At 49.1% G+C, this 27,984-nt stretch overlaps 2 protein-coding genes across 2 annotated transcripts; one reads left to right on the plus strand and one right to left on the minus strand.

Moving 5' to 3' along the window:
* Positions 1-1,197: 1,197 nt before the first annotated feature.
* LOC118573677 (ankyrin repeat domain-containing protein 27-like) lies at positions 1,198-24,619 on the minus strand. Its single transcript, XM_036173968.1, has 12 exons — positions 24,521-24,619; positions 18,763-18,894; positions 10,293-10,403; positions 9,066-9,222; positions 8,180-8,334; positions 6,682-6,741; positions 6,545-6,598; positions 6,396-6,461; positions 5,879-5,955; positions 4,528-4,649; positions 3,104-3,182; positions 1,198-1,906 (listed from the first exon to the last, which is right to left on the minus strand). The coding sequence occupies exons 2-12, from the start codon at positions 18,862-18,864 to the stop codon at positions 1,756-1,758; spliced, it is 1,134 nt and encodes a 377-aa protein (XP_036029861.1). The 5' UTR covers positions 18,865-18,894; positions 24,521-24,619; the 3' UTR covers positions 1,198-1,755.
* A 280-nt stretch (positions 24,620-24,899) lies between these two features.
* On the plus strand, positions 24,900-27,648 carry LOC118596332 (regulator of G protein signaling 9 binding protein). The gene has a single exon (XM_036207169.1). It carries the CDS (start codon positions 25,630-25,632, stop codon positions 26,341-26,343), a length of 714 nt encoding a protein of 237 aa, XP_036063062.1. The 5' UTR covers positions 24,900-25,629; the 3' UTR covers positions 26,344-27,648.
* Positions 27,649-27,984: the final 336 nt, after the last annotated feature.

The following is a 27,984-nucleotide window of genomic DNA, read 5'->3' on the forward strand; positions in this document are numbered from 1 at the left end:
ATACAGTGACCAGGAGCTAGGAGCCGGGCATGGTGGTGTATACTGTCATTTCAGCAGGAGGACTGGGAACTCAAGGTCAGTCTAGCCTAAGCCAAGAGAGCTGCCCTCCAAAACCAAGGGTTCAGGATGTGGTTCAGAGCCTAGCATGCCTAAGGATCCAAGTCCCACCCCCAACATCACTTTTCCAAACCAAAAAAGCCAACAAGAAGGCAAAGCACACCAGGATCGTGGAAAAAACAGGCAAGGAAATAAAATTTTAAAAATTAAATATATAGGGCTGGAGAGATGGCTCAGTGGTTAAGAGCACTTGCTGCTCTTCCAGAGGTCCTGAGTTTGGTTCCCAGCACCCACATCAAGTGGCTGTCAATGCCCTGTAACTCCAGTTCCCGGAGATCCAGCACCCTCTTCTGCCTCTTCATGAACCTGCACACACTTAGCATACACATCCACAGACACATATAAATAAAAATTTTAAAAACCAAGTAGGCAAGGGGCCCATTTATTTCAAGGTTCTCTGCCTTGATCCCGATGCTGTGACTGTGTTTGTTTCTGGGAAGCTGAAGTCTCCAGTTATGAACAGCCTAAGGATGCCCTGTGGCCAGCTCAGGTTTCATGACACTCTGGAGCAGAAATTCCTGTGAAACCATGTCATTACATGGAGCTGACAGTGAAACCAGTTCAACTGACTGATATGCAGAAGCCCCACCTGCCACATGGACATACACACAGGCTCTCTCCCCAGGGAAACGGCATCACCACATTACTGTTGGCTTCATACATTCCTACTCAAACTCCATGACTTAAAGCAAGGCTGCAGTAAAAGCTAAATCTGTCCTTACAGACAGAGTCCCATGTGATGCCACCAAAGACAAGGACACCACAGCACCAGCTGGGTCAGCAGGCCAAGCAAGGTAAAGATGCATCGCATCTGACGAACCTGACTTGCTCAATACCCAGGACACAGTGTCTTCTTGGTTTTTTTAAATACAGGATCTTACTATATGTAGCTCAGGCTGAACTCAAACTCATCGTCCTCTTGTTTATTTTCTTTATATTTATTTTTTTTCCTATGCCTTCTGATTCAGCATCTCACAATTTAGGCCATGCTGACATGAAACTCACTATGTGACCAAGCCAGCCACAAACTCACAGCAATCCTCCTGCCTCAGCTTCCTAAGTACTAAGATTACAGCCATGCACCACCATACCTGCTCAACTTTTCATTTTATTGACTTCAGGGTGAAGATTTTCCTAAGTTTTACCATTTATCTTTCACTGTGTAGTAAAACAGGCCAGTGAGTGGTGAAATCTTGGCTTAAGACTCTCAAAATTTACATAGGAACAACCTCCCCTCCTCTCTCTTTCTCACCAAAGCTTACCAACCAACCAAGGAAGCAATAGTAAGGCCACTGAGTCCTCAAATTGCACAAATCAATTATCATTTCTTGCCTATCACCCCCAGGATATCCAGACTCACCATATCTGGCTTCCTTTCCCACACCGCTTCTTTAGATGACAGGGTTAATGAAGCGGGATATGGACAGTGTAAATCCCACTGTTAACACAGCAGCTCTCACAATCAATTAGGGGCTTAATGACCAGTTTCTTGAGTGGTTCTCGAGCTTCATAACTGTTAGACAGTTAGAGGCTCCAGTCTTGGAAGACCATGAAAGAACCCCCATCCATCCCCTCAACCCCAGCTATCTGTAACGCTCTGTCAAAGGTTCCCCCCATGGCCACAGAGGTGGGGGCAGGTCAGCAGGGAGATCTTACAGGCGGCTTTGCAGAGAGACTTCCTTGCCGGATGTATTCAATCGCAGCCTCAACCGAGGTCAGGCAGTAGCCCAGCTCATCTTTGGCCGAGCTGCTAAATCTGAAGTTTTTGATGTAACTCAAATTTGCCATCCTGACCAAAAGAAGAAAAAGCAGGTTATCATTGCATAGTTAACACTTTAAAAAAATGCTATTGACTTGGATGGATGTTAAAGATCTCTATCAAGTCGATTCATGAGGGTAGGAGTGGAGGTATGTCTGCTATTCCTTCGATCCCATTGCAGATATGTGTACAATTAGGACAAGGAAAACTACTTGTTACTTTGCTGGAAAAGGCTGGCTACTAGAAAGCTGATGTGGTAGTTTGAACGAGAATGGTCCCCACAGGCTCACACATTTGAATGCCTGGCCTCTGGTTAATGGTACTATTTGGGAAGGATTAGGAAGCATGGCCTTGTTGGTTTAGGTGGGCCTCCTTGGAGGTGTGTAACTGGGGGTGGACTTTGAGGTTTCAAAAACCCAAGCCAGGCCAAGCTTGCTCAGACACGCTTGCTCTCTGTCTCTGTCTCTGTCTCTGCCTGAAGCTTACAGATCATGTGAGCTCAGCTATTGCTCCAGCATCTTGCCTGCCTGCCTGTCACTATGCTCTCTGCTATGATGATCATGGACTGACCCTTTGGAACTGTAAGTCAGCCCCAGTTAAATGCTTCCTTTGCCACGGTGTCTCTTCACAGCAGTAGAACACTGACTAAGACACTGATTATTGGGGTTTGGGGTTGGGGTTTTGCAGAGAAGCTTTCATTATGCAGCCCTGGCTGTCCTGGAACTCACTCTGTAGACCAGGCTGGTCTCAAACTCTCAGAGATCCACCTGCCTCTGCCTCCCAAGTGCTGGGATTAAAGGGGTGCACCACCACAGCCTGGCTAGAAAGCAAATGGTTGTCAAGTGAATTATGGTTTCCTGTGAGAGAAAGAGCTAGTATCTGCTTCCTCAGCAATGGACTAGCCACATACCTCACAAGGTGAAACAGAAGCTCTCTGGGCCTCAGTTTCCCCATCTATCCACTGAAGGGAGCCACCCCTGATGGATGGAGGGGAGAGATAACACTTGCTTCTAAGGCATCTTTGCTTATAGTCACCCCAAAAATACAGAACACAGCACAACCAGATTTTAAAATATTTTATGCTGGGAAGAGTGGGTAACCCCTGTAAGAACTCAGGGGCTGAGGCAGGAAAATCACGAGTGGGAGGTCAGCCTGGGCTACAGAAGAGACCCTGTCTCAAAAGAGCCTACATAAGGAAACAATATTTTAACAACAACAAAATGTTACCAGTTAGGGATCTCTGTTTTCACAAGCAGATACAACAGGACAGAGAGAAGATCATCGGCACACATGGTCTCCAAATTCACTGCAGGGGAAAGAAGGGCCACAGCCACCATGAGGCACAAATGGAAGAAGGGATGTGTAAACCCTCCACCAAGCAAGACGCAAGACCACATCCAGTAAAATCACACTGCCGTCTCCTTGACATGTCCTGAACAGATGTCAGATACAGCTGGCACAGGCATGTCATCCCAGTTTCTGGACGTCTCAAGCAAGAGAATCCTGAGTTCAAGGCCAGTCTGAACTAAATGGTGTGTTCCAGGCCAGCCAGGACTACACAGTGAGAGCCTGTCTTAACAAATAAAAAGAAAGCTGGGGTAGTGGTGGTGGCATATGCTTTTAATTCTAGCATTCGGGAGGCAGAGGCAGGCAGATTTCTGTGAGTTCAAGGCCAGCCTGGTCTACAGAGTGAGATACAGGAAGGCCAGGGCTACACAGAGAAACCTTGTCTTGAAAAACAAAAACAAAAACAACCCAAAAAAACATTAACTAACTAAATTAACTAATTAAAAGGAAAAAGCTGGGTGAGATGATGCACACTTATAATCCCAGCAAGGGGTGAGCTGAAGCCAGCCTGTGCTACATAACATGACCCTGTCTCAAAACATCAACAACAAAACCTAAGTAGCTAAATAAGTAAAAGCCAAACAGCACACAAAGAACAGACCACAAGTGTCCTGGCCACCTCTGCCACCCAGTGTCCTCTCCAAGAACCTCCTTCTGGAGACGGTCTACGATCCTATCACCACAGACGTGGGCCACATCCACCCCGCCCACCTCCTTGCTGCTGCCACTGCTTGATTATCCACTCAGGATTCTTTGGGAATTGTTCTTCACTTCCTTTGTCCTAACTTTTCTCTTTAGCAGTGCTGTGCTGGAACTTAGGTGGAGGGGCTCATGAACACTCAGCAAGAGCTCAACCACTGAGTGACAACCCCCAACCCCTACTTTACTTTTTTTTTTTTTAAGATTTATTATTTATTATGTATACAGAAGAGGGTGCCTGATCTCATTGCAGATGGTTGTGAGCCACCATGTGGTTGCTGGGAATTGAACTCAGGACCTCTGGAAGAGCATTCAGTACTCTTAACCTCTGAGCCATCTCTCCAGCCCCCTACTTTTTACCCTGGATTTTTTTTTTTTGAAGTGAGATAGCCCAACAGACAGGTGAACCCCCAAACACCCACTCATCCTGGCGGAACTGAAGCAGATGCTTCTCTCAGGATTTGCTAAGCTAATCCTATCTAACCTGCTCCCCAGGGCACACTCTAGTCCCTTCGCGGTGCTCCTCCTACATGGACCTTGGCGTCTACACATCTGCCTGTGAGTATCTGCTGCCTTGCCCTGCCTGGCCCCTCCTCAGCACCAACCTCTTTGGCTGGGAGACTGTGTCATGAGCTGCACCACCTTCTGCAGGCACAGCAGCTTCTGCTGTGGGGACGTGCACTTGTTCAGCTGGCCCAGCTCTCTCTTTGCACGAGGGATGTTGAAGCTGTGATTGGAAAATGGAAACTTCAGGCTCCAGCAGAGGACCCCACTGTTCTTGTCGTGGTCATATACCTGCTTAGACATTTCTTACAACCTTGAGGAATGACCAACAGAAACAGACTGAGAAGTACTGTGACCCAGGCATTCCTATGGGTGGCATTCCATTCAGGTTTGCAGATGCCAGGGCTTCACTAGAAATTTGGAAAAGTGAAAATCTAGAAGCCTGGCCTAGAGGTGCTGGCCTGTGACCAAGGCACTCGGGAGGCTGAAGCAAGAGGGTTGCAATTTCAATGCTAGCATGGATTATACAAGAGCTGCTATCTCAAAAAATCTAGGCTGAAGATGGCTCAGTGGTTCAGAGCATTCTATGTTCTTGTAGTTGAGTTTGATTCCCAGCACCTACAGTGGGCTTACAGCTTCCTGTGACTCCAGCTCCAGGCAGATCCAACTGCTTTGGCCTCTGAGGGCACCTGCACTCATATACACATACACAGAAAGTCATATATACACATAATTCAAATAACATTTTTAAATGGGGCTGCAGAGATGGCTCAGAGGTTAAGAGCACTGGCTGCTCTTGCAGAGGACTCAGATTTGATTTCCAGCGCCCACATGGTGGCTCATTGCTGGCTGTAACTCTAATCCCAGGAACTCCAATGCCCTCTCCTGGCCTTCAAGGGCACTGCTCAGGTGTGTGCACATATATGCAGGCCAAACTCTCATACACATTGAAATTAAATTAAATTAAAGTGAAGGAAAAAAATTTTAAATGGTAACAAAGATAATAACTTTTAAAACTTTAATAAAACCCAAAGATGGAAATACCGCAAGAGTGAGAAGAGGCTTACACATCAACACTTCAGGTATTGTTACCCTCGTGAAACTTAACTGGATAGTGAGAGCACCCATGGCTGGGTTCTCTCAGACTAGCAGGTGAGTGCAGATGGCCTCCACGTAGGGCCAGCTGAGTGAGTCACATGTCCATCTGGGGACTTTAGCTCCCACCCAGGTGGCACACTGGCACACAAACACAGGAGGGGATGGTTATAAGATAGTCACGGGTCAACGTCTGCCATCTGTCATCAGTTGGGAGTGACTGCACAGCTCCTCTATTGTAACAGTAAGTCAGTGGCCACCTCTGCTGCTGAGAAGCCCTGCCAACATCATTGAGGGGAGAAGATGGCTCTCCAGCTGCCAAGCACCCTAAACTTCTGAAGCCATGGGAATTCTTACCTAAACTCAGGTTTCACACCAATGTCTTTCTGCTGAAGATCTTGAAGGCTTCTTGTGATTTTGTTAAAGGCAGCATCCTACAACAGATTTGAGCAAAGCTTCAAATTAAGATTTTTGTTGTTTGAGACAAGATCTCTCTACATAGCCCTGGTTTTCCTGGAACTCAACATGTAGACAGGGTGGCCTCAAACTCACAGAAATCTGCCTGCTTCTGCCCATTGAGTGCTGAGATTAAAGGCGTTACGATTTGTTTAAATCGTATGTGTGTGTCCTGTGTCTGTGCATGCCACCACACGTATCCACAGAGGCCAGAAGGTGTTAGATCTCCCACACCTGTAGTTGTAGGAAGTTGTGAGCCACCCTTCACGGGGGCTAGGAACCAAACTCACATCTAAAAGGAACCAAACTTGGCAAAAGCAGCATGCACTCTTAACTGCTGAGCCATCACTCCAGCCCAAAGATTTCAAATTTCTCAGGATAAGGCTCTTATCCTGAAGAACAAAGATTGCAAACTTACCTCACTCGCCTCCATGGTCCCCACATACTTAAAGATCAGGTCGTAAATATCATGGTGGATGTATATCTGTGGAACCAACGGACGCAGGCTTGGGATGTGTATGAGGTGACAGAAAGTCTACCCGCCACTGCCTTCCACTCTCTGCTTACCTCTACTGCCTGCTTCATCAGGTTCATCTGGGCCTCCTGCTTTGCAAGAACCTTCTAGAATTCAAGAGAAATGCTAGTTGAGAGTTTGGATCTGCACGTGTGCAGACTGCTGTTGTTTTGCGTGGCTATCTGCTTACCAGGTGAGAGTCTCGGAGAAGATGCTGGAGGCATTTGGTGTAGAGAGCATTTACGGAGTCCTGTGCAATACAGAACACAGAGAAAGGAGACCCTTCTTACCACAAAAGCCTGAGTGGGTAACATGTCCAAGGACGACAGGTTCCAGGGCATATGTGAGCTATGCCAAATCATCTTTTTACATTGATGTTCAGCTCTTTAAAATTACATTTATTGATTTAGAATGTCACATGGTATGTGGTGGGGGAAGGTGGGGGCAACTTTCAGGAGTTAGCTCTCTCCTTCCACCATGTGGATCCAGGGAATCCAACACACACTGTGGCTTGGTGGCAAGTGCCTTTAGCCACTGAGCCATCTTGTCAGCCCTTAACGTTTTAACATATTTGCGTGTTTACATATTTGTGTGTGCATGCCACAGTACCCATGAGTGCAAAGGTCAGAGGACAGGGGTCGGAGGACGACCTCGGGTGTCAGTTCCCACCTTCTGCCTTGCTAGAGGCAGGGCCTCTCTTGCTGTCTGCCACTGTGCTACATACCTCAGGCTAGCTGGCTTACACGATTTTGGAGGATTCTCCAGCCTCCATCTCCCACCGCCTCTCCTAAGCATACTGCCATTACAGACACTTGCCACTGTGTCCAGCTTTGATGTGGAGTCTGGGGATCTGAACCCCGGCTGTCTGTCTTGCATGGTGAGCATTTCTACCCACTAAAGCCTTCTCCTGGATCTTAACTGTTTTTTAAGGTGTGTATGGGGGAAAAAGTTCCCTTTGGTATTAACATAGCTGGCAACCGGAAGTGGAGGTTTTTGTTTTTGTTTTTGGTTTTTGGTTTTTGGAGACAGGGTTTTTTGGAGGCTGTCCTGGAACTTGCTTTGTAGACCAGGCTGGCCTCGAACTCACAGAGATCCGCCTGCCTCTGCCTCCCAAGTGCAGGGATTAAAGGCAGGTTTTTGTTTCTTTATGATACTCATTTTTAGACTTCTCTAAGATTTTTCACTTCCTGAAGGGCCTTGTGCTACTTGCATAGTAGAAGCATTTTGTTTTTGGTGTTTTGTTTTTATTTTTATTTTTTATTTTTTTTGAGACAGGGTTTCTCTGTGTAGCCCTGGAACTCGCTCTGTAGACCAGAGTGGCCTTGAACTCACACAGATCCCTCGGCCTCTGCCTCCCGAGTGCAGGGATTAAAGGCCTGTGCCAGCACTGGCTGTAGAAACTTTTTATTTTATTTTATTTTTTGAGACAGGGTTTCTCTGTGTAGTTTTGTTGCCTGTCCTGGATCTCACTCTGTAGCCAGGCTGGTCTCAAACTCACAGAGATCTGCCTGCCTCTGCCTCCTGATGATGGGATTAAAGGTGTGCACCACCACTGCCCAGCCTGTAGAAACATTTTTAACATAACTCCCAGCCATGGAATGGTACCCAGTTGAATTCTGGAGCACACAGAATAATTAATGGCTCCAGAGTGAGCCGCCAGGCAGGTGGAAAAAGACACAGCTACTAACTATGTGGTGACGGAGACTTTTTCTTTCACACTCTCTGAATGCCCGCTGGAAAGAGGCGATGTTCTTGTCAAATCTCTCTGAGTGTCTTCCCAAAAATTCTCTCACATCTTCAATAGTTTTCAGGGGAAAATGATCTGAGGGCGCTGAAGATTCTTCTGAAAGAGAGACAGAGGGTCAGGCTAGTTTTCACTGTTTCCTGACTGATGGGAGGAGGGGGTTGGGTCACATCCTTTCCCTTCTTCCAGAAGGGTCTAGAGCCCTAGGTTCCAAGAAAGCATGGCCAGGGACCAGGAAGCAGGTAAGGGAATGTCCACATTACAAAACACTGCCCAAGAAAACAGCTCCAGGAGATCTTGGAGACCAGAAAGCTACACTAGGTCTTTTCAGGGGACAAAAATCACAGTAATCTGTGACTCTAGGTGCGACCCGTGGGGCTGAGGAGAAGCCGATTCCTGGCAATTCAAGCTTCAGGGTGCATTTGGCGCAGAGACTGTACCGTTTCCGGGGCAACTAAACAATCCGCTGAAACCCAATGAGCTCTCAGTGAGACAACCGTGCTTAATAATAACACAAAGCCAGGGCTCCGGCTCTGCACAGCCCCAGAGACAAGCCTCGTCCATGGCTGATCACAGAAGTGGTGGGGCCTCGGTGAACTGCACCACCTATCCTATCTGATACGGCAGCCTCAATCCACATCCCTCAGCAAGGGAAGCCTTAGATCACGTCCCAGGAGGATTTTTATAAAGTTATGCAGGTCTCTAGTGGGCTCTTTGACATTTTGTGTGTGTGACATTCAAGCTTTTAACAGCTGCGTGAGGGGGCAGGAGTTGCGTGCGCAGACTTTTCCTGGGGAGGGGGGGGGCGAGGGGCGTTCCTCTCTCGGTACCTGAAGTCTCTCTCTTCTCCAAAGGATGCGCGATGCAGAGAATGCTGAAGCTCTCTTCTTTTTCATTGTAGAAAGTCTCTTCAAAGAGGATGGGCACAGAGAGAAGACAAGCAAAACCAGCTCCTAGCTTAATCCTGTTTCCTTCAATGAGGACATCCTAGAATCAAGAAAACATGACTGGACCAGCAGGGGGTGGCAGGCACAGAGACCCCTTGCAGCCTCCTCCCAAAAGACACTTAGGGAGAGCCTGTGCCTCCACCCCGTTGTGGATCAGTTGGACACATGGCTAGGAAGCAAGAAACAGATGGGTGAGAAAATTTGTGACAGTTATGCATCAGGCATCATGAGCCACAGGGACGCCAACTGCCTGAGCAGGCTTACAGATAACTGTCATCCTCCCATATCTGCCACAGTGCCCGAAAGCCCCAGATGCTCAGGCAAATGGGGTCACACTGCAGATCAACTCCAGTGAGAAGAGTCTATTATGGTGGCTTGGACCCCTGAATCATGCGTGAGTTGGGGGAATGGGGCCAGCTGAGCGCAAACGAAATGTCTACCTCTTAGACTCTACCTGCTTCCATTAAAAAGCAAACAAACAAAAAGTCATACACATAGCTGGACATGGTGGCTCATGCCTGTAATCTCAATACTTAGGAGGCTGAGGCAGGAGGATCATGAGTTCCAAGCCAGTCCAGAAAATACAGTAAAACCCTGTCTGAAAAATACACCTTTAATCCCAGCACTTGGAAGGCATAGGCAGGCTGATGTCTGTGAGTTCAAGGCCCTCCTGATATACAGAGTGAGTTCCAAGCAAGCCAGGGCTACAAAGTGAGATCCTGTCTCCAAAACAAACAAACAAACAAAAAACCAGCCACAACAAAAGAAATAGCCCAATGAGATACAGACCTGAGAAGGAGTGTACCCGGGATCCCCAACATACAGGTAGATGACTCCCTTTGGCCGAGAGAGGGAGGGAGGGAAGAACTCTAGCCCCAGGCCACCTTCCATGACAGAGTCCAGGTCCTATTCACTATTACCATGGCCTCCTGTCTCAACGCCCCCCTAACAAAGGCAGGGGTCCCATAACCCTCTTCAAAGGCTGCTATGTACATATAGAAATCAACATTCGATGCCAACGATGAGAAAGGCTGAGAAATGGTGCTATCTTGCCTCTAGTCTGCCCTACCCCCCACCCCATCGACCCTGATCCACCCAAGAAACGAGTACCTTTCCATCTAAGGTCTGAAAGTGTCCTTTGGTGGGCACCAAAACGTAGGACTCGAACTGGTAAGAGGACTGAACGCTGCTGGGCAGGCTTCCTCTACAGGGCACCAAGACCTGGAAAACAAAGGGGGAGCAGCGCTAGCAGAGAGCTGTGTGTGACGTCTGCAATGTCTCCAAGGAGGTCCACCCGGAACCTGCCATGCTGGGGACCTGCAGAGGGATGCCAGCCAGCATCACTCGGAACGTGGCCCTGGTTAAGGCTGGAGGCAGCTTGTTTTGATTGACACTTCTGCTCTCTGAACCATCTCACTAGCCCTAACTTGTTTAATTTTTCTTTCTTTTTTCTCTCCTTCCTTCTTTTTTTAAAATATTTTTTGAGGCAGAGTCTCTTTATTATGTAGCCCTGGCTGTCCTGGAACTCACTATAGGCCAGGATGGCCTTGAACTCACAGAGGTCCACCTGCCTCTGCCTCCCAGTGCCAGGATTAAAGGCTTGTGCTTTACTCCCAGCTCAATTTATTTAATTTCTAATATGTAAAAGTAGACTAGAAAACATGTAGTAAGCTCCAGATGTCTTTTATCCAGCTTCAAAAATTAGGAATTTACTGGCCAGTCATGTATCATTTCTATCTATCCCTGAACTCTGGGTTATTCTGAAGAAAAATCACACAAGGTAGAAGTGACTCATCCATATAATTTTAGAGAATGCATTTCTGAACAATAAAGCTTCTTTTAAGAAACAGAACCAGGGGAGATGGGGAAGCGGTTCAGTGGTTAAGAGGACATAATTATACTCTTGCAGAAGACCTGGGTTCAGTTCCCAGCACCCACGTCAGCCATCTCACAACACCTGTCACTCCAGCTCCCGGGGATCCAAAGCCCTCTTTTGGCCTCTGGGGGTACTTGCACACACATGCACATACACACATAATTTTTGGAAATTAAAATTAAAATTATAACCATAATGCATTATTATGCACAAATACCCAGTTGCTACAAATTCCCCTAAATACTTCCTAGCTTTTCCTTTTCTTTAAAAAAAAAATTTTTTTTGAGACAGCATTTCTCTGTGTAACAGAGTCCTAGCTGTATTGGAACTTGCTTTGTAGACCAGTTTGGCTTCAGACGCACAGAGATCCTTCTGCCCTTGCCTCCCAAGTGAAAAATATTATTTGTAAAAAGATTTTTTTAATTTTATGAGTGCGAGTGTTTTGCCTAATCTATGCACTACATGCATGCTGTGCCCACAGAGGCCAGAAGAGGGCACTGGATCCCCTGGAACTGGAGCTACAAATCATTATGTGGGATAGGAACTGAAGCCAGGTCCACCAGAAGAGCAGCAAGTTCTCTTAACCAATGGGCCATTGCTACGGCCCACATTTAATTTCTGATGTTCATGTCTTCACTGTTTCTATTCAGGAAAAATAAAGCTTCCTCGTTTGTGTGTTTAAATTCTATTCTGTAGCTTTTGCTGAACTCCCTTTGAGTCCCTAGCATCTTTGACTAAGAAATAGACACAGTAGCGTACGCCTGTAAGCCCAGCACTCAAAGAAGTCAGGCCAGAGGCTCATCAGTGCAAAGTCACCCCTCAGTGAATTTGAGGCCAGCCTAGGATACTGTCTCAAAACAAGAAAAAATAGAAAATATTATGTATTTGTTTTTTTAAAAGATAGCATGTGTGGTTGGGTGCCCACAGAGGCTCGAAGTCATCCCATTCCTTGAAACTATAGTTATAGGCACTTGTCAGCCAGCTGATATGGGTGCTGGGATCCAAACTCTGAACTTCAAGATTGAGCGGCAAGTGCTCTTAACTGCTGAGCCATCTCTCCAGACCTCTCAGATCTGAGATTTTAATTAAAAAACAAAGGGAGGCATTTGGGTATCAACTTTGAAATGGGAAACAACTCCAGGGCTCCACTGGGGGCCTCACAACCACATAAAAGGAGCAACACACGCTAAGCGCACACAGAAGAGGACCTTGAAGTCACAGTGTGGGTTCTGGCAAGGGAATGCCTAGACTCCATCATAGAGGCAGTTAATGTCTGGACTCAGAGGCTTCCTGTGATGCCCACTGCCCTGAGGAGCAGCAGACACCTTCCATCCACAGTCCTGCTCCAAGCCTTCTTCTGGCCTCCACGGGTCCAGGAACTTCTGTGTGTTCTGAGAAGCTCCACCCTAATTACAATTACATCCATTTGCTGGAACACCTTCCCATGCCCAGCACCCACTGCACTGCATTCCATCACCAAGCACGCCAGGTAGAGGGACATACACTCATTGACCGCAAAGGGGACCCTCCAATTTCAGATGCTTCCCCTTCCCCGGTTTCCTGACAGACACAGAAAGGAGGCCAACCCCTTCCCATTCCAAGGGAGAGGGCCTCCTGTTGCCCAATGCCCCCACCAAGCTATGGATAGCCTAAACCTTGTTTGTTTGTTTGTTTGAGGTAAGGTCTTGCTGTTCAGCCCAGGCCAGCTTGGAAGGCCAGACCCTCCCACCTCTGGTACCTGCCTGTCTTCTGGTCATTTTTTCTGACAGGCAAATGGACTCATCCTCCGGATCACACAGAAAACCTGCACAACTTTCTCTAGGCAGCTGTCATGAGCCATCCTCCGCCTCCTAGTGAGAGTGACTCCATAGTGCAGCGAGCCGCTGTTTAGCTCTCTGTGCGCCAGCTGCAGTAAGACCTTCATCCGCTGCACAGCTGGGCAGTGTTTGCTGAGCCCAGCAGTGTCTCTCATAATTACCACCTAACTCTTCCCAGGTCTGGTGTGCCTGTACTTCACATTGTCTGAGCCTATAGTTACCTGTATTGCTTTGACACGGGGTAGCACCTGAACCGAAGTCTACATCAATTCTGCTATGCTTAGAGTAATTATAAAATAGGAATCTGATATAAAAAAAAAAAAGGTGGGTTGTGGACTTAAGGGAATGTAGCTATAGGGGCTGGAGAGATGGTTCAGTGGTTAGGAGCACTGGCTGCTCTTCCAGAGGACGTGGGTTCAATTCCCAGCACCCACATGGCAGCTCATAACTGCCTGTAACTTCAGTTTCAGGGCATCTGACACCTTCACATAGACATACGTGCAGGCAAAACACAAATGCACATGAAATAAAAATAAATAAACTAAAAAAAAAAAAAAAGAAAAGAAAGAAAATGTAGCTGTCTGTAGTGACCCACTGCTATTTAAGTAACCCTGAATAAATTCATTTTACTCATCCAGATGAATGTGAGTGAGTCATTGAGGGGGGTATAGTGCTGTCTCACCTTGGGGGTAGATCTTAATTATATACCTCTCCTACAAAGTCAGGAAACAGCAGCCCATGGACAAGAGTCCCAAGAGACAGACCTGCCCAGCCACTCTCAGGAAGCCCCAGGTGTATTATTAGCCTGGACAATAGGCAGTGTGGGTGTCACAGGTCCCTGTGACTGAAAGATGGGGGAGTGTAGGAGAAGGCATTTTCATGGTGCAACCAGATGGTAGGAAGAAGGAAGAATCCTTCAGGGGAGGGACATCCTGGAAGGAAGCCAGCTTGAGTGGCTGGACTCCCCACTCAGCTGCCACACCCATGCCGACCAGCAGAGCGGGTATCACACCAGTTTGGCTGTAGGGAGAAGTATCAGAGGTGGCTGATACTACAGACATATTTATTATTCCGTCAACATAACTTTGTATGTTCGGGTGTTTTGCCTATGTGTATGCTTGTGCACTACATGCATACACTGCCCACAGAGGCCAGAATAGGGCATTGGATCACCAGAACTAGAGTTACAAACAGCTGTGAGCCACCATATAAGTGCCAGGAATCAAACTGGAATCAGCCAGTGCTCTTAACCATTGAGCCATCTCTCCAGTCCTGCACAATTTTTAGTGGTGAATTGATATCTTTTTTTTTTTTAAAGTCGCATGGTTACGGTTTGAATCTGAACTGTCCCCCACAGCTCATGTCTTAAGTACTGATTCTGTGGTTTTCACTGCTATCTAGGAGTCTGTGGAGCCTTTAGGAGGTGGAGCCTGGTGATTGGAAGTGAGTCACCAAGGGTGGGCTTTTGAAGGTTATAACGGTTCCCCCCTGGTTCCAGTCCTGCACTCTGCTTCCTGTTCCTCCATGACGTGGAGATGTCCCTGCCAAATGCTCCAGTCGTTATGAATGCTACCATGCCTTCTCCAGCATGGTGGATGTGACCCTCCGAAACTGTGACCACAAATAAACCCTTCCTTCTTAGGTCCCTTCTGTCTGGCATTTCGTCACAACAAGAAGAGTTAACACCACACCCATAAAGGGTTCTGATCAACCCACAACACTGGACTGATTAATTCTTGGGCCTGTTGGCAAGCTCCCAGGACAGAAATAAAGCACAAAACTGCGGATGCCATGTTGCTCTCTCAGAAGTGACAGGATAAGAAAGGATGAGAAACCTTCTAGAAGCAACTGCAATGATCTACTGTTTCACTCAACTAAGAAACACAAAGAGCACACTGCATGGTGGACAGTTGTGACTCACTTGCCCAACCTATGTACAACAGAGGCCAGAGTGACCCATCGAGTTCCAGCTGCACCCTGAGTGCGCTGGCAGAGTGGTTCATTCCACAGTTGACTTCTGCAGGGAAGCTGCCTCACCCGACAAGGCCAAGGCAGCTCTCATGCAGTAGAGCACTATTTCAAAAGACAGCGCTGAACATGGCGGTGCATATCTAGGATCCAAGTACTGAATCTGGGTCCTCACATGCTCTTAGCCACGGAACCTTCTCTCTGGCCCCTTACTTGCTTACTTATTTATCCACTGGGGTTTTATAGACAGAGTCTCACTACGTAGTGTATGCTGGCCTCAAACTTACTATGTAGCCTCAGCCTAACATATGTTTGAATTACCAGCCTCCTCATCATGCTCCACCCCTAATTTTTTTTTTTTAAATAATGAATTCTATGGCATCCAAAACCCAAATTAAAAAAAAAATCTCTGGTTAATACACATGAAGAAAGATACTAATCACAAAACCCAGAATGAGCTTCAAGGCAAGCAGGCTCCTGCAGGCATAAATAAGCACACGCTAGTTCTGTTTTTTTCAGAAAAGCCACCAATGACCAGAGACTGACCTGAGCAGACACCACAGGAGAAGAGAAGTGGGGACACGGTGTGAGGTGAGAAGGAAACAGAACACGGAAGGCCAGAAGGGACTTCCCAAGTGGAGTCAAAGACAGCGCCAATGTGCCCAACACACTCAACTTCAAACGAAGCTTTGAAAAGCAAACCAGGAGCCTCAGGGATAGATAGCTCAGTCAGTGAATGCAGGACTTGAACTTAACCCTAGAACTCACATGAAAAACCCAACAAAACAGGTCTGGTGGAGCATACACACACTCCCAGCACTGAGGAGACAGAGGGCCCTGTGGCTAGTAGGCCAGCAAGCCTAGCTGCATAGGTCCTCATGATCCAATGAGAGGCTCTGTATCAAAAACAAAAAAACATATATAGTATCCGAGGGATGAACCTGCAGCTGTCCTGTGACCTCCACATGTACATACACATGTCCTCATACACACGTATCCTCATACACACAAGATACTGGGATAGGGACATAGTTCAGTGGCAGTGCACTTGCCTAGAATCCCCCAGTAAGGGGCTGGGGTGTGGCTTGGTGGTAGAACCCCTGCCTAGGATCCCCCAGTGAGGGACTGGGGTGTGGCTCAATGATAGAACACTTAGCTAGCATATACAAAGTGTTGATTTTCCTCCTTGGCACTGAAAAATAAATAAATAAAAGTAAAAGAAGAAGCCCGCTGGCCTGGTTGTTTTTTGAAACTTAATACAAGCTAGAGTTATCTGGAAAGAGGGAACCTCAACTGAAAAGATGCCTCCATCAGCAGGTGGTCCTGGACTGTATAAGAGAGCAGCTAAGCCAGGCGGTGGTGGCGCACGCCTGTAATCCCAGCACTTGGGAGGCAGAGGCAGGTGGATCTCTATGAATTCAAAGCCAGCCTGGTCTACAGAGTGGGTTCCAGGACAGAGAGACAGACACAGACACAGACACAGAGAGAAAGCAGCTAAGTAGAGAGCCTGGTTTACAAAGTGAGTTCCAGGAAAGGCGCAAAGCTACACAGAGAAACCCTGTCTCAAAAAAACCAAAGGAAGAAAAAAGAAAAAGAAAGCAGCTAAATTGCTGGGTGGTGATGGGCAGAGGCAGGTGGATCTCTGTGAGTTCAAAGCCAGCCTGGTCTACAGAGTGAGTTCCAGGACAGAGAGACAGAGACAGAAACAGAGACACAGAGAGAAAGCAGATAAGTAAGCCATGGAGAACAAGCCAGTAAGCAGTGCCCCTCACGGCTTTTGCTTCAGTTCCTGCCTCCAGGTTCCTGCCTTAAGTTCCTGCCCTGATTTCCCTTCATGACAGACAGTGATGCAAACCAAGACAATCACTAATGTGCAAACATGAAATGTCCCTAAGGCAGGCTCCTGTGTTAGAGGCTTGGTCCCTAGTGGGTGGCTCTTTTGAGAAGGTTCCAGAGGCTTAGGAGGTGGGGCCCATCTGTCAAAGCAAGTCACTGGTAGTATGCTTCATGGGTGAACTAGTCCCTGGTCCCTCCCTTGCTGTCTCCTTCTCCACCCTGAGGTGAAGAACCTTCTGCATCACACACTCCTACCACCACAATGTTCCTCCTCACCACAGGCCCAGAGCCAACAGTCAAGATACTAGCCGAACAAAAGCATCTCTTCCTCCATCAGCAGGTTTCCCTTAGGCACTCTGTCACAGTGTCAAGAAAATTAACTAACCCCCCAGCCCAAGGACTAGGAAGATCTGCAACATCAGGACATGGGGGTGCCTCTCCAGGCAGCAGAGCCCCCCACTCCCACCCCACTCCCACCGTTTCTCCTGTAAGCTTCTCCCATTCCTGTTGCCTGGCTACCTCGTAAGCTTTTGAAGTTATGCCCTATATCATAGAAATTCTTTCCAAGCTACGTGCTAGTTTCATTTCCGTTGCTGTGATTTAAAAAAAAAATCCTGACCAAAAGTGGCCCAGGAGAAGAAAGGGTTGGCTGGACTGACATTTCCAGTGACTGTCCATCCCTGAGGGAAGGGCGAGCCAGGATGTCAAGTGGTCACACGCACAGTCAAGGTGGAGAGACACGACACACCCATGCTGCCTGCTTGCTGCTGCCTGCTTGCTGCTGCCTGCTTGCTGCCGCCTGCTTGCTGCCGCCTGCTTGCTGCCGCCTGCTTGCTGCTGCCTGCTTGCTGCCGCCTGCTTGCTGCCGCCTGCTTGCTGCTGCCTGCTTGCTGCCGCCTGCTTGCTGCTGCCTGCTTGCTGCCGCCTGCTTGCTGCTGCCTGCTTGCTGCCGCCTGCTTGCTGCTGCCTGCTTGCTGCTGCCTGCTTGCTGCCGCCTGCTTGCTGCTGCCTGCTTGCTGCTGCCTGCTTGCTGCTGCCTGCTTGCTGCCGCCTGCTTGCTGCTGCCTGCTTGCTGCCGCCTACACTCAGCTAGCTTTCTTTACTCTTCTTCCATCCAACATTCGTGACACAGTGTGGCCCACAGCCGGCTGTGCCGTCCTGCATCGATATGGTCACAGGCCGACCTGATCTAGATAATTCCTCCATTGAGACTTCCTTCCCAGGTGATTCTAGGCTGGGACCCGATGAGTACTTTTTAATTGTTAAGTTGGTGCTGAGAACTGAACCTGGGTCCTCTGCAGAAGCAGGAAGTGCCCTTAACCAATGAGCATCAGGCACTCCAGGTTGACATGTAAAACTAACCATGCTGCCGCTATGTATGATTTCACATGTTCTTACTCCCAACTTCCATAGGAGCGAGCGCCAGCTGAGCAGGTGAGACCTGCAGAGCAGCTGGCACGCTGACTAGTTTATGTCAACTTGACACAAGCTGGAGTTATCTCAAAGGGAGACCCTCAGTTGAGAAAATGCCTCCATAACATCCTGCTGTAAGGCATTTTCTTAGTGACGAGGGAGGGCCCACGACATTGTGGGTGGTACCACCCCTGGGCTGGTGGCCCCAGGTTCTATAAGGAAGCAGACTGAGCAAGCCATGGGGAGCAAGCTAGTAAACAGCATCCCTCCATGGCCCCTGCATCAGCTCCCGCCTCCAGGTCCCTGCACTGTTTGAGTTCTTGTCCTGATTTCCTTCAATGATGAATAGCAAAAGTGTAAGCCAAATAAACCCTCTCCTTTCCAACTTGCTTTTTGGTCACAGTGTTTCATCACAGCAATAGAAGCCCAAACTGAGACACCAGGCTTCAGACCCGGGGGTGGGGGTGAGGGTGCTTCATCCAGGCGGCAGTAGCTTGAAGTGGTCCCCCATTGTTTGTGCACACAGCTAGCATGCAGACACCTGGGGCACACAGCACAGGGCTTTGCTAAACTCAGCAGCTCTGTAACTGACTTCCTCTGAATGTCTCATTTCTGCCACACTTCTGACATTGCTCACACAGAGGGCAACCCTCAGGGTGGGTAGACTTACAATGCCGTGGATCTGGGCCACCTTGCTGTACAGGTCAGGCCGCCACTTCTGAAGGGCCAGGTAGAAAGGGTTCTTCAGGAGATCTTCGTCATATAGAGCCATATGGACTTCAGGGGGGTCCAAGTGAGCTTCCTGGGACAAGGGTGAAAAAAGCTGTGAAGAGACAGGGCCTCAGGAACTGTAGACCAGACTGACCTTGAACTCAGAGACCCACCTGTTTCTGTCTCCCAAGTGTTGGGATTGAAGGTTTTTGTCATCACAACCAGCATAGTTGGTCGTGGGTTTTGTGGGGTTTTTTTGTTTTGTTTTTGTTTGTTTGTTTTTGGTTGTGGTTACCCATGCTTGCGCACACGCAGCTCTAAGGACTGAACCTCAGGTCTGGTGCTTGTCAATGAGTTAAATGCCCAAACACTTGGTATTTGTTGTTTTGTTTTGGTTTGTTTTGATTTTTCAAGGCAGGGTTTCTCTGTATAGTTTTGGCGCCTGTCCTGGATCTCGCTCTGAGGATCAGGCTGGCCTCAAACTCAGAGAACCGCCTGCCTCTGCCTTCCAAGTGCTGGGGTTAAAGGTGTGTGCCACCACTTGTTGTTTTGCTTTTGAAACAGAATCCCCCCTACATATCTAGCCCAAACTGATCTCAAAATCAGGATTCTCTTGTCTCAGTCTCCCTCGCTCTGGGATTGGAGTAGGTCTGCAATGCTATACCCACCTTTCTCTACACCTTTTCATCCTGAGCAGCACTGAGGCCTAAGTTAACTAGCTATGATTTCTGAGTATCAGCCTCCAGGGGCCTTACTATAGCCCAAGTAAGAAAAAAAAAGGAGGGTAGGGGGAGAAGGCAGTGTCCATGTGATCTAGTGAACACAGCCAAACAGGAACAAAACAGTCACAGCGTTAAGACAGGTGTTGCTGATAAAGCATCCAGACAACGAAATAAGGGCAGCTAGAAGCTGCTACTCTGTGACTTCTATACAGCAAAGGCCAACTGAGGCCAGGCCCCTCCAATTCCACAAATACAGCCAGCCCCTGTAACCTATAAAAACCCTAAACTTTCTCACATTTCCATCTCCAACCCATCTGGATTTTATTTTTGTATATGCTATAAATCGGCAACTAATTTCATTTTTCCATATGGTAAGCCAATTGTCCCAACATCACTTTTGGCATGAACTCCATCTTTCATAGCAGCTGGGAAAGCTGTCTTTGCCACACTGCAAGTCCTCGCGTGTGGCTGTCCTCTTTCCATTCTCTACTTGTGTTCCAATGGTCTAGAACCGTTCAAAAAGAGGAAAGTAAACAAGAGAAGTATAGACACAGATCATACGGTTAGACGGGAAGCCTTATTGTATTTGTTTTGAATGATTACATTCTCTTTTTGGTTTTTCACATGGAGTGGGGGGCACGACATGTGCTACAATGTGCATGCATGTGGAGGTCAGAGGGCAACTCATGGGACTTGCTTCTCTCCTTCCAACATATGGGCAGGCCCTGGGGATGGAATTCAGGTCCTCGGGCTTGGCGACAACCATGTTTACTGACTGCACCACCTTGTGCTGGCTGTACTTGTATTGTTTTTATTGTACCTATATGGTCTCAAATATATAATCTTTATAACTCAACTAAGTATCTGGGTCTACAGGAAAGCACCACCATGCCTGATACATGCATAATATAAATGTCTAGAAGTCATGCTTTAAAAGAGAACAGCTGAAACTGATTTTTAACATTCTATATATTGTAACCTATCTAACATATACTTTTTTTTTCTTGAGACAGGGTTTCTCTGTGTAGCTTTGCACCTTTCCTGGAACTCACTCTGTAGCCCAGGCTGGCCTCGAACTCACAGAGATCCACATGGCTCTGCCTCCCGAGTGCTGGGATTAAAGGCATGCGCTACCACTGCCCGGCCAACGTATACTTTCAACATATAATCATTATTTTAAAATTAAAATTAATGTGTCCAGTGAGATAGATGGCTCAGTGGATAAAGCTGTTTGCTGCCATCCCTGGACCTGAGTTCAATCCCCAGGACCCACATGGAAGGACAGAACTGACTCCCCAGAGTTGACTTCTGACTTCTTTTTAAAATTATTATTTTTATTTTCTTTTATGTGCATGGGTGTTTTGCCTACATGTATGTCTGTGAACCATGTGCATGCTGGTACATGTGGAGGCCAGAAAAGAGTGTCATATCTCCCTGGAACTGGAGTTACAGACAGTTGTGGGTGTGGGAATTGAACCTGGGTCCTCTTGAAGAGCAGCCAATGCTCTTAACCACTGAGCCACCTCTCCAGCTCCTGTCCTCTAACTTCTACACACACACACACACACACACACACACACACACACACACACACACGTTTAAAATAAATTTTTAGTGATGGAGAGAATAACACCTGGAAAGAGTTATTTCATCAGCCACAAATGGACAAGACTTTGCGCCATCTCCCCAGATGGACAAGTTGGTCTGACAATCAGCCACACAGGCCCCACACCAAATATCAGCCCAGTGAGAGCTAACTTGACTATTGGCCCCACTGGGGCCTGAACTGAGGAGCTCCATGCAAAGAAGACTTTTGAGAAGCGCCTAGAATAAAAAAAAAAAAAAAAAAAAAAAAAAAAAAAAGGTGTGAATGATCTCTCCTTGGGCCCCAGGGAAATCTCGGCAACAGTTCAGGTGTTTGATTCATTGAATTCCATCATTGCTGGAGCCTAGATAATCCTTTCATGAGCCCCCAAGAGAAGAAGTAAAGAATGCAGTTTTGAAGGGACAGAGTCACAGGGAACAGCATTTCTTCCTGGTTTCTGATAGTTGTCCCACAGGGTGGAGTGTAACAGCAGAAGATGCTTTGGGTAAAAACTACTTGAGAAACAGGATTTCGTTATGTCAAGATCAAGCTGGGGAAGGACATCGACACACTGCAAAGCACCAAAACTCTAATTCCCCAGGCAGGCAGGAGATAAGGCCAGAGAGGAAAAGGGATAGCAGGGAATGGAGAGGATCTGAGATGAAGATGTGCCTCGAACATACCAGAGTGATGCTAAGGATTCAGGAGGTGAGGGGTTCTATGTGAGCACAGAAAACTAGGCTAAAAAATTTTTTAATTGAGTTCATAAAAGTCCTAAGTATCCAAGCACCACTGGAGTCTTGACCATCCCTGCCAGACCTCCAATGATAAGATAATTTACAGAAAAGTCAGTAGCATTAGTCAGAAATGCCAAATACTACTGAACATGAGCCATCTGAGGCCAGCTACCCTGTCAGCAAGATAGCCATATGGAACCCCAAATTGGCCTGAACATTTCAGGAGAGAGTGTGCACAGTTCAGTGTGGTTTTGTGGTCTTCAACTGTCCTGCCAACCCAGATAAGTGTGGGTGGTCAGGAGCCATCAGGTGACAGGATGCAGCACTGCCCCCAGAATCCAGCACAGGGAGTCTGGGGCCCCAGAGATGCACCCCCGGCCAAATGTCACCATTGTAGCTATCACTGCCCTGTGAAGACCCTAACCAGGCACACTCGCCAAGTGATGAGCAATGCTCTCCAAGAATATATGATTCAAAGTGTGTGTGGGGGGGGGCGGGGTACAAAAAGGGAAAACTTTCTAGTCATCTATTTTTAATATCAGCGGAAGCATGAGGGGTGTAGTCTGTGCTTTCTAGTCAGTTTCCTTCTGGGCCTGTAATATTTACAGATCTGAGCTATATTTTTTCTTAAAATCCTTTGTTAAAGACCTGCATTTGGCTCACTGAGAGGCTGTTGAGAGGAAGAAAGAAGACAGCTGTCTTGCCCAGGTGGGTAAAGGGTTAATCCCAGGCAGCAACCATGCAGGTAAAAAGGGAAAGCACCCAAAATAAACAGGACGCTCAAAGCTTGTCGAACACAGTGACACTGGAATGTGCAGTGTTGGGGAGAAAAGGTCAGAAGCAATTAAGTTCGGAGGGCTACAATTACTACTCAAAATGCCACCCTATCACCCTGCAACTGCCACGCACCCATCTACTCGCCAGGATCTCCAGCAGATGGTCAGGCACTCTGAAGGCCATTTCTCGGTATCTCCTAAAGATGGTCAACCCCATGACCATTCCTCTGAACTCATTCCTCTCTAAGTCTGTCATCTATAATTGGTTGTGTTCCTCAGCACCCCTCGGAGAGGAAGAAGTTACTGGACACCAGCTGAATGTCACTAGCTAATAGTCAGCGAGTGTCCTAACTGCACAAAATCATTGACGAGCACACAGACAAATCAATAACGAAAAGCCTGCAGCAGCCTGGTATGAGCGCAGCACAGTTGGGCTGGCACATGGAGGTCCAGGCTCGTGACCTGGAACCCAGGCCCTATGCAGACACTACTGCTGGTCTCCCAGTAAAGCCGCCTGCCGGACTCCTTCAGGTGAGACAAGGCTTGGGGAGTTCACTCAAGGTCTAACCTGGGAACACACACTCACCCAACGTCAAGACCATCCTCTACTCTACCTTCCGGATCTCACACACACCTGTCCTGGTGAATCACACCCAAGTGACCTTTCCAACCTGGAGTGTATGCAGTATTCTTCTATCTCCCCATCTGCCCACTGGCCCCGCCCTCCCCCCCCCTCCCCCCCCCCACTTGGTGTTTGGCTTTTATCTAATTTTGCAGCCTCATCATTCCCCATCCCCCTCCAGCTTTTCAAAGGGATGGGTTCTCCCTCCTTCCACTCATTCCTGAAACCTATTCCCCTATCAAGACCCATGTATGGGTGGCCCCTGTGTGGCTGCAGCCATCCTCCCCGGAGAATGGCCAAGTCCTACAATATCTAAGTTCTGGATGCAAACGGCCAGATGAACTGGCTAAAGGACCGACCCCTAAGTGACAGTAAGCACTCGGGCTCAGGGCTCAAGACCCTCTTGGCTGCCACACCACCACGGCCTGCACTGGGTGGGGGTGGGGTGGGGGCTCTCAAAACGCTAATATGCGCTCCTGTGCTCCAGAGTCAGTGGAAAGTCTACAACGTTTAATGAAAACAGGAGCCTCTCTCCACAGAACGAAACAACTCCCTCCCAGCCACTGTATACTGTCTGTCCAGCCTCATCAGCCCTCATATTCCTCGATGACGATGTGTCACTTGCTACCACTGCCACCCGCCGTTGAGTGTCCACGTCCCCTGCAGCTGGAGGCGAGGCTGCAGGGGCACCGCCTGGCGCGCGCTCATCTGGACAGTCCGTTTTCAAACAAGAAACTGAACAGACTACCTAAGAGTTTTCCAGAAGTGCTCTCTACCTACTGGGCGAGAGGACGTCGCCACGTGTAAAGCAGGCAGGCATACCCTCTCCTCCTTCATCCCTCGCGGGGACCACAATCGGACGGCCTAGACTGGGATCTGCACATACAGATTCCTCCTCAAGTATCTAGGTTGGCCACCGGAAAACCTCCCAGGTCACACGACCTGTGAGCGACGGCCCCGTCCACTGTCCCAAGTCCCAGATCCCCGGACCCGGGCCTGCCGTGGAGCCCCGAGAACAGAGGACGCATTCTTCGTGCCGCCTCGCCTTTCCTCTAGACTCGGAGGGCATCGAAGGCAAGGCGCGCCCCGCTGCGGACAGTAGAGAAACCAGAGGGGCTAGGAGCTCAGTCCGCAAAGGGCCCGGGCCCGGGGGCCCATCAGCCCTGCCCCAGGCTCCGGCTTAGCGCAGGGAGCCCCTCCCCCTTCCGCTCCCCGCCCGACCTCCGCGACCCCACAGTAGGGAGGCGCTGGAGGATACCCTTCGAGGACACTTACTTAAGAGGCTACATAGTTTCACCTCTGAGCTACGACAGCACCTCCCAGACTCTGGGCTGGGATCTCAGTGCCCACCACCCGGGTGCGGCAGCTCCAATCTTCAGCCCACCCCTTTACTCCGCCGTTGGGTGGAGCCTCACCCCAGTTTGTCCAATAAGAGGTCAACTTCACTGAGACTGACATATAGATAGAGCAATCATTAAATCCAGTTCAGTTGGGGGGTGGGGCTCAGGCGACTCCGCGCTTCCTACTCAGAGTAGCCCCGCCCAGAGCCAGGAAGTGCGCGTGCCCAAAATGCGAGAGGGCGGGACCTGGGGAAGATCTGACACTAGGGGTGGGGTCCAAGCTGGGTCCACGATGGGGCTGGACGGCGGTAGAGAAGAGGCCCACCTAGGTAACCATTCTGCCCCGACGATCGCTCTGTGTTGCCGGTGACGCAGATCAGAGGTGCTTAGTCCTCTGAGCCACACCACTCTGTTGCCTACAGGGGTCAGTGACCCTCAATCCCGTCTCCTCACTATCATGGGCTCCGCATAAGCTTCTTTCTACAGAGCCTCAGTTTTCCTCGTCTGCAAAACAGAAAAAAGTTGGATTTGCAAGGCGCTAAGGTTCCAGAACTATAATGGAATGCATGGTAGGGAAAGGAGGGAAAGCCACATTTGACCTCCCCTGGCTGGGCCCCGCCTATCACTGGTCAAGGGGGAGGAAGCTCCTGGCCCAGACCCGCCGCAGGAGGCGTGTCCTAGGAAACCGGATCCTGCTGCCCTTGGCAGGAGCTGAGCCTGGAGACGTGGGATCGACCAAGGATGGGGTTTGCATCCTGGGCTTCTCAAGGAGCCACCGTGAAGGAGAAAGTCGTGCAGAGACACTGCGAGTGACTGGAGCGCGTCTGAAAATGGTGGAGAGGATGGGAGGCAGCTAACCTGACTCCCTCTGCGCGCGGAGACGTCTGAGGCGCACGTCGAGGGTCCCTCAAAGACCTCCGTTTAGAGCAGCGGAAAGGCGATGAGGAGCGTTCCGTTTGCCCAGCGCAAGGCTGGCATCGGGGCTGGAGGCGACCTGCGACACTGAAGGGTGCGAGTGGGGCGCCGCCGCCGAAGGACAGCGCCATGGCCAGGGAGGAGTGCAAGGCGCTGCTGGACGCGCTCAATAAGACCACGGCGTGCTACCATCACTTGGTGCTGACTGTGGGAGGCTCGGCGGACACGCAGGACCTACGCGAGGAGCTGCAGAAGACCCGCCAGAAGGCGCGCGAGCTGGCCGTGGCCACCGGCGCCCGGTTGACCATCGCATTGCGCGACCGGGGCTTGGCGACCGAGGAGCGCGCGGAGTTCGAGCGGCTCTGGGTGGCCTTTTCGGGCTGCCTGGACCTGCTCGAGGCTGACATGCAACGCTCACTAGCTCTGGGAGCTGCCTTCCCGCTGCACGCGCCGCGCCGGCCACTCGTACGCACAGGGGTGGCCGGCGGCTCCTCTGCTGTGGCCGCGCGCGCCCTGAGCGCTCGCAGTTTGCGACACGAGGCCGAAGGCGACTTCGACGTCGCCGACCTGCCTGAGTTGGAACGCGAAGTCCTCCAAGTGGGCGAGATGATCGACGACATGGAAATGAAAGTCAACGTGCCCCGCTGGACTGTGCAGGCGCGGCAGGCGGCGGGCGCCGAACTCCTGTCCAGTGCCAGTGCCGGTGCGTCCTCGGCCGGTGGCATTTCGGTAGAGGAGCGCGCGGGACCCTGCGACCCCAGCAAGGCACTAGCTGCCACTGTTTTCAGTGCCGTGCTGCTGGTGGCTGTGGGACTCGCCTTATGTGTGGCGAAGCTGAGCTGACACCCGACCACCCACTGCCCCTTCTCCTTCCAGAGTATGGGTGTGGGGGCTGGCCTGTTAAAGAGAGGTAGTGAACCTGGGTGTGTTAGCGTATGAACATGATCCTTTCAAGGCACACTTCTGCCTGGGCAAGACATGTTTTGTTTTTTAACTTGCTGGCTCAAGAGGAGTTACATGCACGGGGAGGTCAGGGAATTACATCTAATGTCTGCAGCAGCTTTATCTCCTATTAATAGAAATCGGTCCACAGTGACCCCAGATCCCTTTGCGCTTGATGGGTTAACTCGTGTGCCCCAAGTTTGGTACCCTCACCCTAGTCGGTAGCTCCCTCTTTGCATAAGGGCGATTTGGGAAAGGTGTAGAGTTGCATCAAGCATAGTGAGGGACCGTTTTGTTCCCTAGTCAAGAATCGAGTTGCAGTAAGATGTGAGTGGGTTTATTACCTTAATCCTTTGGGGCCTAAGCTTTGGGAGAGTGTGCTGATAGCGGTTCATGCAAAGTGCTTTCTCTATGGCACACCACTGCACTTCTTGGCGGACATTGTCCGTTAGTCAGCAGGAGCGGCAGCTCCCAGAGGTCTGGTGTGGTGACCCCATTTAGGAAGCCCAAGAGGTTGTTTCAACTCGATGTGGTAGCCACTGCACACTTGCCTCAAGAAAAGACCTCTCCCTACCCATCCCTGGGGGAGGAGGTGTGAACAGGCAATGCCACTTCGGGAGGGGCCACACTGCTATGTAAACAGGCACGTTCTCCTTCCCAGAGGCTTATTTTATCCCAGAATTAGACCACAGTGTTTGACCCTCCTTTGAGGGAGGGCTGGGGGAATCCTCTTTGAAACCCTTAATCCTATCTATCCCTGGACTTTACTTGCCAGCCAATAGGAGCACTAGCTTTGTAGAGAGCTGCCCAACTGTCTGACCCCATGCTGCAGGAAAGGGCAATACTGGCATCACTAGTACACAGAGGCTGGGAGCCGGGCAGCTAAGACTGAGTTCAAAATGTAAGTTTTGACTTGGAATTTAAGGAGCTTTAAACACACACACACACACACACACACACACACACACACACACACACACACCATTAGCATATTAGTACCAAAGCTGGATAATGTTTGTTTATAGTATAAAGGAAACTGGGCCACAAGCTCATATATGCCAAATGAGTCAAGCTTAGAGATCTTTTACATGTACCTGAGGCTACTAAATATGATCTGCATCTATTTTTAAAAATATATTCTTGGGGCCAGAAGTTGTAGCCGGGCATAGTAGTGCATGCCTTTAATCCCAGCACTCAGAAGGCAGAGGCAGGCAGGTTGCTGTGAGTTCAAGGCCAACCTAATCTACAGAGTGAGTTCCAGGACGGCCAGGACCACATAAAGAGACCCTGTCTCAAAAAACACATTAAAATAAAAAAAAAAAAAAAGCATGTATTCCTCTTGCAGAGCATGCAAAGGTCTGACACCCTCTTCTGGCCTCCTTAGACACTTGTACACACACACATACACACACACACACACACACACACACACACACACACACACACAACCAAAACTAAATCTTTTAAAAGGAATCTATATTTTTGCATAGAGATTGAATTTTGAGATCATGGCTCAAACTACCGGAGTCAATCTACATGAAA

This window comes from Onychomys torridus, chromosome 1 (genome assembly GCF_903995425.1).
Source record: "Onychomys torridus chromosome 1, mOncTor1.1, whole genome shotgun sequence".
Classification (NCBI taxonomy): Eukaryota; Metazoa; Chordata; class Mammalia; order Rodentia; family Cricetidae; genus Onychomys; species Onychomys torridus.